Source organism: Rhinatrema bivittatum, chromosome 8 (assembly GCF_901001135.1).
Source record: "Rhinatrema bivittatum chromosome 8, aRhiBiv1.1, whole genome shotgun sequence".
NCBI lineage: Eukaryota > Metazoa > Chordata > Amphibia > Gymnophiona > Rhinatrematidae > Rhinatrema > Rhinatrema bivittatum.
Genome location: NC_042622.1, coordinates 175,446,163 through 175,463,379, shown reverse-complemented (window position 1 = coordinate 175,463,379; position 17,217 = coordinate 175,446,163). Strand labels below are relative to the sequence as shown.

At 47.6% G+C, this 17,217-nt stretch overlaps 1 protein-coding gene across 3 annotated transcripts in view; it reads right to left on the bottom strand.

Moving 5' to 3' along the window:
- LOC115098197 overlaps positions 1–17,217 on the bottom strand; it is a 166,505-nt gene that overhangs the window by 85,269 nt on the left and 64,019 nt on the right. For 2 of the 3 annotated variants that reach the window (XM_029614599.1, XM_029614600.1), the window contains exons 11-14: positions 7,839–8,020; positions 7,135–7,300; positions 3,039–3,200; positions 2,052–2,218 (exon numbers count right to left, since the gene is read on the bottom strand). In XM_029614599.1, coding sequence (XP_029470459.1) covers positions 2,052–2,218; positions 3,039–3,200; positions 7,135–7,300; positions 7,839–8,020 — 677 coding nt within the window. The remainder of the gene's footprint in view (positions 1–2,051; positions 2,219–3,038; positions 3,201–7,134; positions 7,301–7,838; positions 8,021–17,217) is intronic. The other variant, XM_029614601.1, reaches the window with a different exon arrangement.

The following is a 17,217-nucleotide window of genomic DNA, read 5'->3' as shown; positions in this document are numbered from 1 at the left end:
AAACTTCTCATGATGTTGTTTGTTAGTGCTAGCAGTAGTGTTTCTGTACTATAGTGTTTTCTAAAGCCATGTTGTGATGGATACAAGATGTTATTATTCTCTAAGTGCTCCGCTCGTTGCTTTTGTATAGTTTTTTCGATTAATTTGGTGAGACCCCGAAGCCTCACCATAACTGGGTCTACTGCTCCCAACTCCGAGTTCTTAGGAGGAGTGTCTATACCCAGCTCTTCCAAGATTGCTGGTATAAGCGGGCTTAGTTCTTCTCTGCGGAACAGCCGGACCACCTTGGGATCATCACCTTCGACGGTAGATGCCTGTGAAGAATCGTGGTCTGGGCCCTGAGGATCCAGCCCAGGCCTACCCCCTGAGGGTCCTGCCCCTGTGGATCATCCTGTCGCGAGTCCTCTGATGAGGTGTTTGCCACCAGTGGGAGTGGGGAAGACCTCAGCAGCCACTTGGCCTTTGGGTCCCTGGGCTTGACTGGGGCTCTGGCATGCTTAGCAGCCTTGTCCTGGTGCCACTTGGCCAACCTGTCTGCCTTAAACACCTTCTGTAGCAGCCGCACAAAATCCGAGGCGAAAGAGGAGGAGTCAAAAACCTCTTCGGGTTCCCCTTCGCCTGGTTCAGCAGCTTCCTGAGCAGTATGGCCCCCACCAGAAACCCCAGCCTGTGGTGATAATGGAGGCGGGAAAGCCCCCTCCCCTCCCCCCCGCGACAGACCTGAATGTCGACAAAATGTCCTCTATTCCCGCGCTTAGCGGGAAGGGATCTGCCGAAGACTGCGGTGATGCTGAGAGCCTCCCAGGCTCACGGGGCTTCCTCACTTTCTCCCCCACAGCAGCACTCGACAAGCCCTTCCTCCCGGGAAGGAAACAAGGTCACAACCCATCATGCGGCAGCCGCGCATGTGTGTCGCTGCAGGCCCTGCACAGTGTCCCACGTGGCATAATGTCAGCAGAAGGACGATCGGCAGCCAGGCAGGCAATCGCGGCCCTAGGGAAGGCAAGAAATTCACACCAAGGGAGGGGGGGAGGTTGGAAAGCTGCCACAGCAAAAAGGAAAACTTGAGCTGTGCCTGAAAGCGCCAGCAACTCTAGAAGAAAAAAACACTTTTTTTTTTACTTTCTAAAATAGAGCAAGAAAGCGAAATAAAAAAAGGCAGCAGGCTCAAGTGGATCCTAACAGGGTGTGTGAATGGCGGCTAGGCTCAAGGAGCTGAAAAGGAATCCCCGACCATCAGCACTCCTGCCTCATGTACCAAGGAGGATGGTCCCACCAGGACCTAACTACCCTCTGGGAGGCTGTTTGAAGAAAACCTCATCCTTTTTTGCTTTATTTTTTTTCTTTTTTTGAAGTCTCAGACTGCAGGAGTTTGCACCTCCACTATCTGCTGGAGACAGAGAAATACTGGCAGACTGCAGATGGCACCTCGGGTTAAGTGGCAGAGTCAGTCAAAATTTCTCTGTCTCCATCTGCTGGATGGGAGGCAAAACCCAGCTGTCTGGACTGATCTGGGTACATACAGGGAAATAGGAGTTATTAGCGTCAGTGCTGGCCCCACTTATGGAATGCCCTTTAAAATTTGTACACTAATCTTTCTTTTTTTTTTTTTTTGCACAAATACTAGAAAATAATAGGAAAATAAAATAAAACTACTAACTAAACTAACTCAAAAATAATATATGGAGAACGGCACTGTGTGAGAGACAGAACCCTTAACACATCTGAACGCTGCCAGGGCTCATATGGGGACGGCGCTGTAGGAATTTCTGCGCATGCTCAAAAGATTTGTTCTCGCTCAGTAAGAGTTATGAGAGAGATTTCTCACATTGGTGCCATTGGGAGACATCATTCACTTTTGTGGCTTTTTGCCTATCCACAGAGAAAGCCAGAGATCAACTAGTGTATGGCACTGCACTAGGAATGAACCTGGGTAAATTAGAGGGTCTTACAGACTTTATTTGTATGAAAATATGAGATTTAAGTTAGCCACAGACCTTCTGAGAGTCATAAATATGAAAGAAACGGATAAATGAATAAATGTGGCATACCATGGATGGATCAGTCCACCTTGGTGATCTCAGGAGGCTGGTGAAATCATGGTGACATGTTAGGAATTTCTCTTCTCCTCCCCAGCGCTGAGGTAATTCAGGTAAATGCTTGCTGGAGGTCCCCTTAAGGATTCTAGCAAATGCATTTATGTAAAGTCCATCGACTGCTTAAAAGACAGATAAGGATCACTCAATAAAAATTGTATTACAAAAAAAAAAAAAAAGACAGATAAAAAAGACTGATACTTTGATGTAACTCAAAATAAGACTGATACTTTGATGCAAATCAAACATTGCTTCAACAGTAAGGCATTAGCAGGGAATTGGATTCAACAGCGATCAACAAGGGCCCTGACTTTTATGGTCTGGGAAACAGATGAGCATGGGTGTAACCTACACAGCACAGCAGATACTACCATAAGCTTACTGGGCAGACTGGATGGTCCGTTTGGTCCTTTTCTGCCATAATTTCTAAGTTTCTGTGTTACAGGATACACTGTATAGCACACAAGGGAACAGAGATCTTGCTGTCTCGCATCTTTGGCTTTTTGTTAGATACGTAGAAAAAAAGATGGTGATTTGAACTTGCTTTCTTTTCCCCATTGCAGCTGGAATGGAAGGTGGAGGCCACTGCTGGCTCTGACCTGGTACTTTTTTTTGTTTCTAGAAAATTACCACTGAGAAAAGATCCTACAAGAACATGACTAACAAACCAATGTGTCCAGTTTTGGTCTTCTAATTAACAGACCTCTTCTTAAAGTGAGCCTCCAGAGAACAAAGGCTGAGACTTGAGACTTCGTTGTTGTTGCTAATGCTCTGTGACGCCTACTGGTTAAAATTCAACTTTTTTTAACATATTCCATCATTGCAGGCTTAGGAGCTGAATTAATTATACCATGGCTCTTGCTGCACACACCCCTATTTCCTATTAAAGAAAATTTAGATTGCAAAAAGAGTTTATTTTTATACAGGTCTGCCTCCGCTTACCATCCAGTCCAAAGGCTTGTGTGATCCTTACACGGAGGCCTGCTTCTTGATGATAGTGGATCAGGTGATAAATGTTGATAGACTGTGGAATGTGCTGAGGTGCCAAATGGTTTGAAGCTTCTAACCTTTCCTTGTACCAGGTCAGCAGCTGATCAGGTAGAACTAAAGGAACAAGGATATGGACATCCTTAATGCAGATCTGACCACTGAAGAAATGTACAGAATTTAATTTTCTGTCAGCAGGGACAATAATTAACCAATAGCCCCCTGTCTGGAGGTGTTTCAACCTGGAAAAGGTGATACTTGACAGTGAATACCCTGCCCAGGGATTATTATTGCAAACCAGAAAAGGTTTAGTCAGTTGTCAGCACTAGTGAGTCAAGCCAGGAAATCAGAGCATGTCTAGAGAATTAGCACCTCCTGGGCTAATCAATCAGATTGTTTGAAATCTAACTGAGCAGTCCATGGTTTTTTAGTCCATGTACCAGCTATGGAGCTCTCAGTATAGACGGAAGTACACCAGGGAAAGGTATGATGAGCAGTTAAGGGCTTGAGAAAGCATATTTGATATCAATTCTACAAGGGCTACATTTTTAAGTCTGGACTTTTTTCCACATTTATTTATTTGTATTTTATTTATTTGCTTATGATTTGCTCACTTTTGCTCATCTCCTGACACATCTTTTTAAATACTCAAGATATGAAGGGGGCAATAAGCACAATGATTTACACTGATAAACTTGTGTTTACCCACATCATTTTGTGGGCTGTGTACTTTTACCTGCTGAAAAAAGGGTGAAGACTGGTTAGGGGAGGGAAATTACATACATAGTTTGTATAATCAAACCTCCATGTGGAATTTATGGGGCATACTTTGCACCTATATCACTGCCGTTTGTACCCACACTGGGGCAGATTTTCAAAGGGTTACGCGTGTAAGATACACGCGTAACCCCTGAAAAGCTGCCCCTTCCACCCCCTGCGCGCGCCGAGCCTATCTTGCATAGGCTCGGTGGCGCGCGCAAGCCCCGGGGCTTTCCTGGGGAGTGTGTCAGGGGCATGTCGGGGGGGGGGGGGGGGGTGTTGCGGCCAGCGCGTCATCGGGGGGCGTTCCGTGGGTGGGGCCTTGGGCGTGGTTCCGGGCCAGGGACATTCCGGGGGTGTGGCCGCGGCCTCCGGACCAGCCCCCAGACCGGAACATGGCGCGCTGGCAGCCGGTCGGCACGCGCAAGTTACGCCTGCCTCAGGCAGGCGTAACTTGTAAAATAAAGGTAGGGGGGGAATTAGTTAGGGCTGGGGGGTAGGTTAGATAGGGGAAGGGAGGGGAAGGTGGTGGGGCCGGAAGGAAAGTTCCCTCCGAGGTCGCTCTGATTTCGGAGCGGCCTCGGAGGGAATGGAGGATGGCTGCGTGGCTCGGCGCGTGCAGGCTGCCGATTTTGCGCAGCCTTGCGCGCGCCGACCCTGTATTTTATAACATGCGCGTGGCAGCGTGCGCATGTTATAAAATCGGGAGTAATTTGTTCGTGCCGGGTTGCGCGAATAAATCTACTCCCACTGCGCATCTTTTAAAATCTACCCCACTGTGTGCACTAGCCAAATTTTCAAAGCAAAACTTCTCCAGGAGCTTCCCTTTGAAAATAAGCTTGCAAAGTATCCTTGAGACTTCCTATCCTTCAGCTACTTCCATTATATCTTTTTCAGAGGGTAATTTTATAACTGTGCAGATTCAAACATAAGAAACTGGTCAGACCAAAGGTCCATCAAGACCAGCATCCTGTCACCGACGGTGGCCAGTATGGGTGAAGAATACCTGTCAGGATCCTAAAGAACAGATCCAACCCTTCTTATGCATAATCAGGAATAAGTAGTGACTTTCCCAAGTTTACATGGACTTTTCAGGAACGTGTCTAAAATTGTTTTAAATCCAGCTACGTTAACTGCTTTCCCTCCTCTGGCAACAAATTCTGCAGTTTAATTGTCTGCTGATTAAAAAAGTTCTTTCTCTGGTTATGTCCCAAATTTTTTAAGAAGCTATCTTCTAAATAGGACACTGGGACATAATGGGTTAAATATGCTATCTATTAGCTTCCTGGAGTGACCCCTAGTCCTAGTACAATCTGAAAGGGTAAATAACCCTTCCCTATTTACCTGTTCCATTTCACTCATGATTTGATAAGCCTCTATTATATATCCTCTCAGCTGTCTCTTCTCCCTAACCTGTTTAGCTATTCCTCAGAGGGAACCCATCCTAACCCCTTTATTATTTTGGTCGCCCTTTTCTGTACCTTTTCTAGGTCCGCTATGTCTTTTTTGAGATGCAGTGACCAGACTTGCAAACAATACTCAAGGTGTGGTTGCACCATGGACTGATACAGGAGCAATATGATATTCTCCTGTTATGGAGTCTCAATTTAGTGGACCCTTGGGCCGACCTACAGGAGACTGGGATAGGTGTTCACTGTCTCTAGTATGTAGCAGGCCGGGAGGCAGATGTTCAGGCAGGATGTAGAGGTGCTCTTCACCCTGGAAGCTGGTGCTCCCCCGGGAGGAGCCTGTAGGAGCCCAGCCGCTGGGACTTAGGTGGCTTCACCCTTGGAAGCCGAAGCTCCCCCGGGAGGAGCCCGTAGGGGCCCGGCCGCTGGGTCTTAGGCGGGTTGATGATCAGGACTGAGAACTGGAACCAGACTAGGACAGTAGAGTGGAACTGTAGCAAGACTCGGGTACTGGAACCAGGCATGAACTGTAGCAGGGTTCGGGTACTAGAACCAGGCAGGCATGAACTGTAGCAAGACTTGGGTACTGGAACCAGGCATGAACTGTAGCAGGACTCGGGTACTGGAACCAGGCAGGAAGTGTAGCAGGCAAGCAGGAACCAAGCAGGTACTGTAGCAGGCAAGCAGGAACCAAGCAGGCACTGTAGCAGGCAAGCAGGAACAGAGGGAGTACCAAGGCAGCTCACTCCGGGGCACGAAGCAACAGGGAACCAGGAGGTAAACCCGTTGCAAGGCAAAGACTGAGTGTCCGCGGCCGGCTTATCAAGGCCGTGGCGTCTGACGTCAGGAAGTGGACAGAGTCACCACTGGCGGGAAACGGCCTAGAAAATCGCCCAAGTGGCACATGCGCCCGCCTAGAAGCAGGGCATCCATGGGAGGCTTCCTGGCGGCGGGACCCCCGCGGGGATGCCACTGAACAGGCCGCAAACCAGGCCTCCAGAAGCAGGAACAGGTCCAGGAGCACGGAGGTAAGGGTCTGGTCGCGGCGCTCACGGCCAGAACCGTAACATCTCTGGTTTATTTTTTTTTATCATTTCTCCCCTAATAATACCTAATACCTTTTTTGCTTTTTTGACCACTGCCATGCACCGGGCCGAGGATTTCCAAGAATTGTCCACAATGATCCCAAGATCCTTTTCTTGGCTGGTGACACCTAATACAGAACCTAGCATTGTGTATCTGTCGTTTGGATTATTCTTCCCTATATACATCACTTTGCACTTGTCCACATTCCATTTCATCTGCCATTTAGAAGCCCAGCCTTCCCCCATTTTTATCAGGATTTATTCAGTTTTCCTGAGATAAGCAGGGCTTTGAGACACTTTTTTTTATTCACTACATCAGTAAACAACCTTCTGCTAGAAATTGTTCTAAACTCTGAGTTTGGGTGAATTGAGCCCTTAATGAACAGACTGAATAAAAAATGTTATTAATTAGGTTTGTAGGTTGCTTATAGTTGTCTAATGCTGTAAGCACTCAGCAATTAATTAATACACCTTATGGCTAGGAAATTATCTCTTTTTCTTACACTTGTAGAGACAAAAGGTGCATAACAAGCCACCTTATTTAATTGGCATCTAAGTACAGAACTGAATTGAAATGTGTGGGGATAAATTATTAATGTAATGCTTTTTAAAACTGCACTTCCTGTCGTGCCTGAACTGAAACACCTTGTGATAGTGCTTTAGAAATGCGAGTTTGATCCGCAGATCCCCTGAGGGATCACGGCTGAACTACACAAATAATTCTTTTGTGCTGCAGTCAAAACAAATGAGACAAGATTCAGCATTTCTGCTGGGGCAGCCAGCTGCTTCTCTGCTCACCTCTGCTCTGCTCTTTATCCATTAATCGTTCTGCCATCTCTTGTACAAGTTTTGGAAAGCTATTGTCCCTTTCGAACGTGGACATCATCTGCAGCTCAGATTTAGTGGGCTTAGCGTCACTGGAGAAGTAAAATCCTGTCAGGTAACTTGGTGCAGGTACTGGATCCTACAAGCAGAGGGAAAGGAAGGTCTGAGAACAAGGCTCAGCATGGAGCACTTGGCTTAGAGCTAGAAGGGCACAAAGGAGCATCATAGAACTAAGGTTCTCTGCACAACCAGGCATGTCTGGTACACATGAAGATTATTTCTGCTTCTGCTTTTGGTTAAGAGCTGTTCTCTTCTTTCATAGGAAGTACAGAGAATAAATGAGCTAAATAATATGTCCTGCTCCTTTGCTTAAGTACTAATGTCAATATTCTTGTGGCTGCTGGGTCAGTACTGTGCCCTGCCATGCGGAAGGACTGAAGTTCCATTCAGGGCCCATGATTGCAGGGTCCCAGATCCCAGCCTGGTTCCAACTGAGCTGGAAGCCCAAAGGAGCAGGAGGAAATAGCCAGGTCAAGAAAAAACTAAGCCGTTATTCCCTTTGCAATTTCTGAAATAATATGCGCAAGTAATTCATAGTGTAAGATGCATACCATGTCAGAAATCATAGCCCAGACACCAGGAGTCCAGCCAGAATAAAGCAACCCTCATTAACTTACCTGGCTGTGTGGTAAGAAGCGAATCAGCAGAGTGCAGCAAGTGAGGGCAGGATAATGACCGAAAGCCGATGGTGCCAGAGACCCAAGTAGCTTTGTTGATGGCATTTCAGTCCTGAGCCGGAGCTGAAATCCCCCCACATTTAGCATCCCCTTATCATTGAATACACGGATCAGACAGTTTCCTGCAGGAATCACAGGAAGGAGAGAAAGTAGTTATCGAAATGGAATGATGCTCTATTTGACTTTTTGATTTCTGTAGCTCTGCATTGGAAGGATAATACTGTACTGCATATGCAAATGTGGTGGAACACGGTGTCACAGTTTTATACAAAGGAAATTGTCTAGAAAGGTCTCATAAACTCTGGGCTCCATTTCTTCATTATATTTTCTCTGTTAACTGAAGACTGTGATATATATATATATATTTTTTTAGCAACCATTCAGCAGCCTTGTTTTGTTTATTGTTCTTATAATCTGTTTATTGCTTCACTAATAAAAATATTTGAATACAGAAAAAGAAAAGAAAGGTAAGAAAGTACAGTGAGCTCCGCAGAAGAACCATTTGCTTGGGGGTTTTTTTTTGGTAATCATTATTGTGCCCCTTCCAAAATGTCATCCAGTTCATAGATCATTATGAATAACTAACCCTGCTGCTATGGAGTGGATGCTGTGTTATACAATATTTCTAATAATGGGTGGGAGGAGATAGGAGAGTAAATCATTATATTTAGTATTCATACTCTTCCATTTCAGATCTCTCATCAGTGACTTCACTGATCTGAAATGGAAGAGTATGAATACTAAATATAAGGCATTACCATTCTCACCTGGCAACCATTATTAGAAATATTGCATAATACAGCATTCACGCCATAGCAGCATGGTCAGGGTTGGGACAAGGGGATTAGATGCCCTAGGCACCTTATGCCTTGCGCCACTCACCCCCCCCCCCCCCTCCTCCAGTCGCAGCCCCAATTCCTACTTCTTGTGAGCAGCGGCGGTGACAAAGAGGAGTGAAGATTTGAGTTCCCCACTCCTCTTTGCCGCCGCCGCTCACACCCCCTAATGGTCGGCGCCGTAGGCCCAGGCCTAGCTTGCCTAGTACTTCCGCCGGCCCTGAGCTTGGTTAGTTATTATGCAAGGGAAGGTCATTTCAAAAGAGCAGGCGCAGGGCTAGAGTCCATGAATACTTTGTGCATGCAGACCTTAGCCTGAATTTGCGCATAAATCCAATTTGAAAATTCACGGGTGGTCCCAGTACGCACATGGACATACCCGCAGAAAGTTACTCCCGCCCCCCAGAAGGCCTACCATGAGTGAGGATGAAAGTAGGCATGGAATTGTGTTTGACACATAATTCTCCACGCATAACCCTCGAGTTGATTCTCAAAGTGTGCATGTCATTTTGAAAATCAATGCCAAAGAAAGCAAATGTTGCTTACCTGTAACAGGTGTTCTCACAGGACAGCAGGATGTTAGTCCTCAGATATGGGTGACATCACAGGATGGAGCCCAATCACGGAAAACTTCTGTCAAAGTTTCCAGAACTTTGACTGGCCCCTACTGGGCATGCCCAGCATGGCACTAACCCCGCAGCCAGCAGGGGTTCCCCTTCAGTCTTGTTACAAAGCTACAGGCAGTGCCGAAAAATAAAATAAGCAACAAACCCAACACTGCGGGGTGGCGGGCAGGTTTCGTGAGGACTAACATCCTGCTGTCCTGTGAGAACACCTGTTACAGGTAAGCAATATTTGCTTTCTCACAGAACAAGCAGGATGGTAGTCCTCACATATGGGTGAGTACCGAGCTGAGGATGTCTGAACATGCACCAAATGTACCCAAGGACATGCCAGAGGCACAACAACTGGGGATGAATTTGGGAAAGGGCATCCTGAACCCCACCGGGCAGGCGGAAGGGTGTTGGTACGTTACGTCGTAAACAGGTTACGCAATACAGACTGGCCGAAGATGGAATCTTGTCTTCCGGCTTTGTCCAAGCAATAGTGGGCTGTAAAAGTATGGAGAGAACTCCAAGTGGCAGCCCTGCAAATGTCAGGAAGCGGCACCAAGCGTAGGTGCGATACTGAAATCGCCATGGCCCTCACAAGAGTGTGCCTTAACACGGTCTTGAAGTGGAATGCCTGCTTGCTGATAGCAAAAGGATATGCAGTCCGCTAACCAGGAGGAGTTGGTCTGCTTACCCACAGGCTGCCCTAATTTGATGGAATGGAAAGAGACAAACAATTGAGTGCTCTTTCTGTGGGCAGCCGTACGGTCTAGGTAGAAAGCTAGAGCCCATTTACAGTCAAGGGTATGCAGAGCCTGCTCTCCTGGATTGGAGTGGGGCCTGGGAAAAAAGGTAGGTAATAAGAAGGATTGATTGAGGTGAAAATCCGAAACTACCTTAGGTAAAAATTTAGGGTGATTGCGGAGTACTGCCCGGTCCTGCAGACGTTTAGTGTAAGGCGGATGGGTAACTAGTGCCTGTAACTCACTAACTCTGCGAGCTGAAGTGATTGCCAAAAGGAAAATCGCTTTCCATGTGAGATATCCAAGTTCACAAGAGTGAAGAGGCTCGAATGGTTGTTTCATGAGCTGACCCAAAACCAGGTTAAGGTCCCAAGAAGGGGCCGGAGGACGCAGTCGAGGCTTGAGGAGAAGCAAGCCTTTCAAAAAACATGTTACAAGGGGTTGCACTAATATAGGGACATCCCCAACACCTTTATGGAAGGCGGCTACCGCACTGACATGCATTCTGATGGAGGAAGTTTTTAGACCTGACTCTGACAAGTGCCAGAGATAGTCCAGAAACTTCGGAATTGGACAGGTAAAAGGGTCAAGGGCCTGAGAAGAGCACCATGATGTGAATCTGTTCCATTTGTATGAGTAGGAGTTTCTTGTGGAAGGCTTCCGTGAAGCAATCAGGACACGGGAAACTGGTTCAGAAAGGTTAAGTGGTTGAAGGATTAACCTTTCAGCATCCATGCCATCAGGGACAAGGCTTGAAGATTGGGGTGGCGAAGGCACCGGTTGTTTTGAGTGATTAGAAGCGGGTCTGTTCCTAGAGGAATGTGCCTGTGAATGGAGAGATCCTGAAATATTGGAAACCACACTTGGCGCGGCCAGTGGGGTGCTATCAGGATCATGGTTCCCTTGTCCTTATGTAACTTCACAAGAGTCTTTGAGAGAAGTGAAAGTGGAGGGTATTCATATAGGAGACCAGTTGCCCATGAGAGGGAGAACGCGTCTCTTGGTGGATAATGTTGGCTGCGAGTGAGAGAGCAGAAAGTGCCTACTTTGCGATTCTGGGGTGATGCAAAGAGGTTTATCTGAGGGTATCCCCACTGCTGGAAGATGGAGTTCGCTACTAAAGGGTTGAGAGATCATTCGTGCGGTTGAAAAGTGCGACTCAGCTTGTCTGCCAACACATTGTCCACTCCTGGCAAGTAGGTGGCTCTGAGGTACATCGAGTGGGAGAGGGCCTCCGCCCATATCTGTGCAACTTCCTGACACAGAAAGTAGGAGCCTGTCCCTCCCTGTTTGTTGATGTACCACATGGCCACCTGGTTGTCTGTCTGGATCAGGATGACTTGATTGGAGAGGTGATCCTGAAATACCCTGACAGCATATCTGATTGCTCACAGCTCCAGGAAATTTATTTGGTGTTTGGCTTCCTCTGGAGAACAAGAACCTTGTGTCTGCAGATTGGCCACGTGGGCTCCCCATCCAAAGTTGGAAGCATCAGTGATGAGAACTATTTGAGGGTCTGGCGCCTGAAAGGGCAAGCCCTGTAGAAGATTGATTTGATTTGTCCACCAGACGAGAGACAGACGGAGTGAGTCGGTTACGTGGACCATGGTCGAGAGAGGCTGAATGGATTGAGTCCATTGTGACGATAGAGTCCACTGCATGACTCTCATGGCCAAGCGGGCCATTGGGGTGACCTGAACTGAGGACGCCATGTGTCCCAAGAGGTTGAGAAAACAGTGTGCAGTCGTTAAGTGTTCAGACTGCAGCCGATGTGCCAGAAACATGAGAGTGAGAGCTCGCTGTCGAGGCAGGAAAGCCTTTGCCTGCAAGGTGTCCAAGTCTGCCCCAATGAAAGATAAGGTTTGAGATGGGACTAAGAAGGATTTGTCGTAATTGATGAGAAATCCAAGCGAAATGAGTGTGTAAGGTGAGATGTAGGGACGACAGAGCAGCTTGCTGAGTCGGAGCCCTGATTAACCAATCGTCTAGATAGGGGTAGACGTGAACACCTTGAATCCTGAGGAAGGCTGCAACTACAACGAGGCATTTTGTGAAGACTCATGGTGCAGATGCGAGGCCGAATGGAAGCACTCGGTACTGATAGTGCTTGTGGCCTACTAGAAACCTCAGGTATTTGCGATGAGATGGAATAATCGCGATATGAGTGTATGCATTCTGAAGGTCTAGAGAGCAGAGCCAATCTCTTCTTTGTAGAAGAGGAAGAAGAGAGCCCAAGGTTACCATCTTGAACTTTTCTCTCTGAAGGTACTTGTTTAGGGCTCGTAGATCCAGGATTGGATGAACGCCTCCCGATTTTTGGGGATTAGAAAGTACCGGGAATAGACCCCTAGCACTTGCTGAGGGGATGGTACTGGTTCTATTGCTGCGGACTGGAGTAGGAGGGAGACCTCCTGTTCCAGGAGCAGTGAATGGTCGGATGTTTTCCATGTCATTAGAGGTGGGGAATCCGGCGGGATGGAGAGAAAGTTGAGATGATATCCTTGAGCTATAATCGCTAGAACCCCACTGGTCTGAGGTGATTGAGTGCCATCTGTTGTTGAAATGGCACAATCGACCTCCCACTGGTATGTGGGGTAACGGAAGCTGGCTGCTGCTCTCTATGCGAAAGTCAAAAGCCAGAAGCAGGGCCCGGCTGGGGGGTTGTTTGTAGCTTTTGTTTCCGGGTCTGACGAGTCTGTGCCTTGAGAAATGGTCTCGTACACCGGGATCTGGCTGGTGGTGGATAGGACTTCTTCAGTCTGAAGAATGACTTTTTAGAGTCCTTCCGGAAAGGCTGTTTGGAAGGATAGTCCGAAGGTATCAAAGAGAGCTTAGAGTCTCATGATGATCCTTTAATTCAGTCACTGTCTTTTGAATCTGCTCGCCAAAGAGATTGTCCCCTACACAGGGGAGGTCGGACAATCTGTCCTGGACTTCAGGGCGAAGGTCTGAAGACTTGAGCCAGGTCCATCTTGCTGAAATAGCAGCTGCAGATACTCTGGTTGCAGTGTCAAAGATGTCATAACATGATCTGATCTCATGTTTGCCTGCCTCAAAACCTTTGTTAACTAGGGTTTGAAGTTGTTCTTGAAGTGACTGAGGCATGGAGTCTGACAAGTCTTGTATCTGCTTAAAAATGACCCTATTATATTGGGTCACATAAAGCTGATAAGCGGAAATTCTGGAGATCAGCATTGATCCTTGAAAGACTCGGCGACCAATGGCATCTAAAAACTTCTGTTCCTTGCCAGGGGGAAAGGAAGTGTGAGGTTTTGACCTTTTTTGCTCTCTTTTGCGCAGATTCAACCACCACAGATTGGTGATCCAGTTGAGGCTTCTGAAAGCCTGGAGCTGACTGCAACAAATAGGTAGTGTCAGCTTTTCTGTGGACTGGTGCAATGGAGCCAGGATGTTCCCAGTTCTTCTTGAGGAGGTCCAGAAGATCTTGGTGGATAGGGATGGAGGTTATTTCCTTGGGAGCATCCAGGAATTGTAGCAACTCCATCATCTGATGTCTATCGTCCTGTTCAGTCTGTAATTGGAAAGGAACCAATTCAGACATTTCCTTCACAAAATTTATGAAAGAGAGGTCTTCTGGAAGAGAACGCTTTCTACTCTCAGTGGGTGAAGGTGGTGATGGCAAATCATCAGTGTCTGGTGAGGAGTCATCAGTCCAGGTATCATAAGGATCAGTACCTGTCCCTCTAGGGACTAGAGGGGGACGGGGTGGTTGGATACCTGAAGGCCCCGGTCTAAGCTCCAAAGGCATCGAAGGAATAACCGGAGGCACCGATGAAGGCCCCGGCGCAGGCATCGAGGGCATCGATGGATGGCTCGATGGCGCCGATGGACATATCGGCACCGATGGAATTGGTGGGGATTGCCTCGATGGCTGAGGCAAAACTCCCAATGGAGGAATGTGGAACGGTGTTTCTCTTCCCGATGACAGAGTAAGCAGGGAGGGCACCGGAGCCATCGGTGACCCGGGATCCATCGGTGGAAAAGCGGCCATAAGTGCTTCCATCCTGGAGAGCAGTGGTGCCAATGCTGCTGGAATCGGGTCGATGGTCGGTTCCGCAATCGGTACCGGTGTCGGTGCCAGAGGAACCTGAAGTCGTTGCATCGCCTTGTTGATGGCCTCCTGAACCATCTGGTCCAGTTCTTCTCGGAGACCTGGAGCAAGCAGCCCCGGCTCCGGAATAGAAGAAAGAGGCAGAGGCATAGTGGGAGGGACCACTGTTAAAGGCAGAGTCGCGGCTCCCGATGCCCTGTCGGGCAAGGGTTGCCTCGGTGACCCGGTCGCCAAAAAGGTCGGTACCTTTTCTGGACGGGGTTTTTTCAACGGCGGCTCAGACGAAGGTGAGGTCGATGATTTCACTCCCTCGATGGTCCGCGTCTTTCGGTGCCGATGGTGATGTTTCTCCCTACGATCCCCTTGGTCCTGAGGGGGAGTAGAGGGTGTCGAAGGCCGAGAAGTCGTCGATGCCAGACGGTCACCAGCCAGTGGTCAATGCTGGCGCAAAGTTGAAGGTGCCGGTTCTGACAACATCGATGCAATAGACGGAGTCAGGGTTTGAGCACGGAAGAGAAGTTCCATCTTCTCCATTCTGGCCTTGCGACCTTTTGGTGTCATTAGGGCACATTTGGTGCAGGTCAAGACATTGTGCTCTCATCCAAGACACATTACACAGACTTTATGGGGGTCTGTAATGGACATGGTGCAAGTACAGTCCGGGCACCGACGAAACTCCGACACCATGGCCATAGAAAAAAATCGAGCTGCGGTATGGTCGACAGCCAGTAGGCCGAGAGGGCCAAACTCGACGGTAATCGATGGAAAACGGGTAAAAACTTACCGGAGTACCGCAGTCTGAAAAAAGTTAAAGGAGGGACCCCTGTGGGGCAAATTAACTTTTAGCAATTTGTGAGGAAAATTCCTGTCAGGAATCTCTGCAGAGCTCTTTAACCGCAAGGCTACTGCTGCGTGGAAAAAAGAAGACTGAAGAGGGACCCCTGCTGGCTGCAGGGTTAGTGCCATGCTGGGCATGCCCAGTAGGGGCCAATCAAAGTTCTGGAAACTTTGACAAAAGTTTTCCGTGATTGGGCTCCATCCTGTGATATCACCCATATGTGAGGACTACCATCCTGCTTGTCCTGTGCGAAAGTAATTTTCCAAGGGTAAAAGTTTTTTACTCCCAGAAATGCCCTTTCACAAAATTGCCTACCTGACATGGACAAATTTGTGTCTTATTAAATATTACATTCTTTAATAAGTACAACTTATTTACATTATATTACCAGTTTTCCAACTTTTCTGAAATGTCAGAATATTTTCTTTTTTTCTCTTTTGCTTTTCTTTCATTCTCATTTCTCCACTTCAGTTTTCACCATTTTTCTTTCCTTCCTTTCTCTTTTTTTTTGTCTTCTCTTCTCTTCCCACACCTTTTTTCCACTACAGCCTCTTTTTCCCTCCTAACGGGGCCTTTTCTCTTGCCAGCCACTTTCTCTCTTCTTCACAGCCTCTCTTACTCCCTCTCTCTCCAATTTCAAACCACCTACAGTTTTTCTCCCCTCCAGTCTCAGCTCTGTCTCCCCCATCCTTTCCTCTCATGCAGCCTCACCCCTCAACCTATTCATCCTCTTCCTCCAGTTATCCTTGTTCTCATTTCCCACTGAGCCCTGCTAGTAGGAAATCACAAAATGTAAAATCAAATCAAATAAAAAATTATTTATATTTAGGGCACTCCTTTTCATTGATAGCTCAATTCAGGTTCAGAAGTATCTCAGAGGGCTTACAATAAGTTTGTACCTTAGGAAATAGAGAATGAATTAGGATTTGAACCCCAGTTTCCATAGTCTCAGCCCCCTGCTGTAATCATTAGGCCACTCCTCCCCTGCATGCTAATATTTTTTTTATTATATTAGCACTAAGTCATGCCTTACCTGGACCTGACACCACTCCCTGGGTGCCTGAGTTTTTAGCCCTCGGCTGCATCCCTCATGTCCCCACTGTGGTCCTGCTACTAAGGCAGGCAAAAGCATTTACTTTGTTATCTTTCAAGAGTGAAGGAGAAGCCTAGTAATTAGCACAATAGGCTACAAACCAGAGAAGCTAGGGCCTCAAATCCCACTGCTACTCCTTGTGACCTTGGCCAAGTCACTTCGCTCTCCACTGCCTATGGGTACAAACTTACCCCTGGATGCACTAAGCCACAATGTTTTATAATGGTAAGGTGACAATGGTAGGATGACAATCGTGTGTGTGGGGGGGGGGGGGGGGGGGAAGGGAGTGTCACCGTGATAGTGGGGTCCTTCACAGAAAAACTCGTGGCTCTATTGCGTGTTCTTTTGTCTCACGGCCAAATACTTCAGGGCAAAAGAACGCGCCCAGCGGTGCTTTAATGAAATTGTTGCCCCAACCTCAAGGGACAGTAATTGCCTTAAAGGATCACTGGCCCACAAAAAAAGTGGCGGGAAAACAGGGAGGTTGAGCCGGGGGGGGGGGGGGGGGGGGTCATCAAAGCTGTGTGCGAGGATGCGCCCCAGTACGTCATGGGAGCTGCTTTATATTTGAAGGATCCGGGGGGTGCGGGAAGTGGGACTGAAGCTCAGGACTCCAATTTTTTTGGGGGCTCTCGGGGGGGGGCAGGACCTGGATCCTCTTTATTGTTGACTTGGGGGGATTTCCTAGGGTACAGGGGAGTGGAGGGGTGCAAGGGAGGGGCTGCCCAGCACTATATCTTTTATTTGTTGGCACTTTGGGGGGGGGGGGGTACACCACACAGGCAGCTATTTTTATACTTTTTGGCAGTAAGGGCTGCCTTAAATGGTGGTCCCAAGTTGAGCCAAGGGTCTGTCCTAGCTCCAACTCAACCTTTACTTGAGCCGCGGGATTGGGTTTTTTTTTTTTTAATTTTTGCCGACACTTTAAATTTAAGGCAGGAGCCTTGGGACCTGCATTAGGATCCCAGGTCTCCTGCCTCACATTTACCACTTTTCAAAAAGGTTTTATTTTATCGTGGCTGACTACCTTCTCATTTGTCTGTAATAAAATATTTGCATTGGATTGTCTATGCATGACCTTTTTTGCATGTATTTGCATTATTTATGCATGCAAATTGATTGCAAA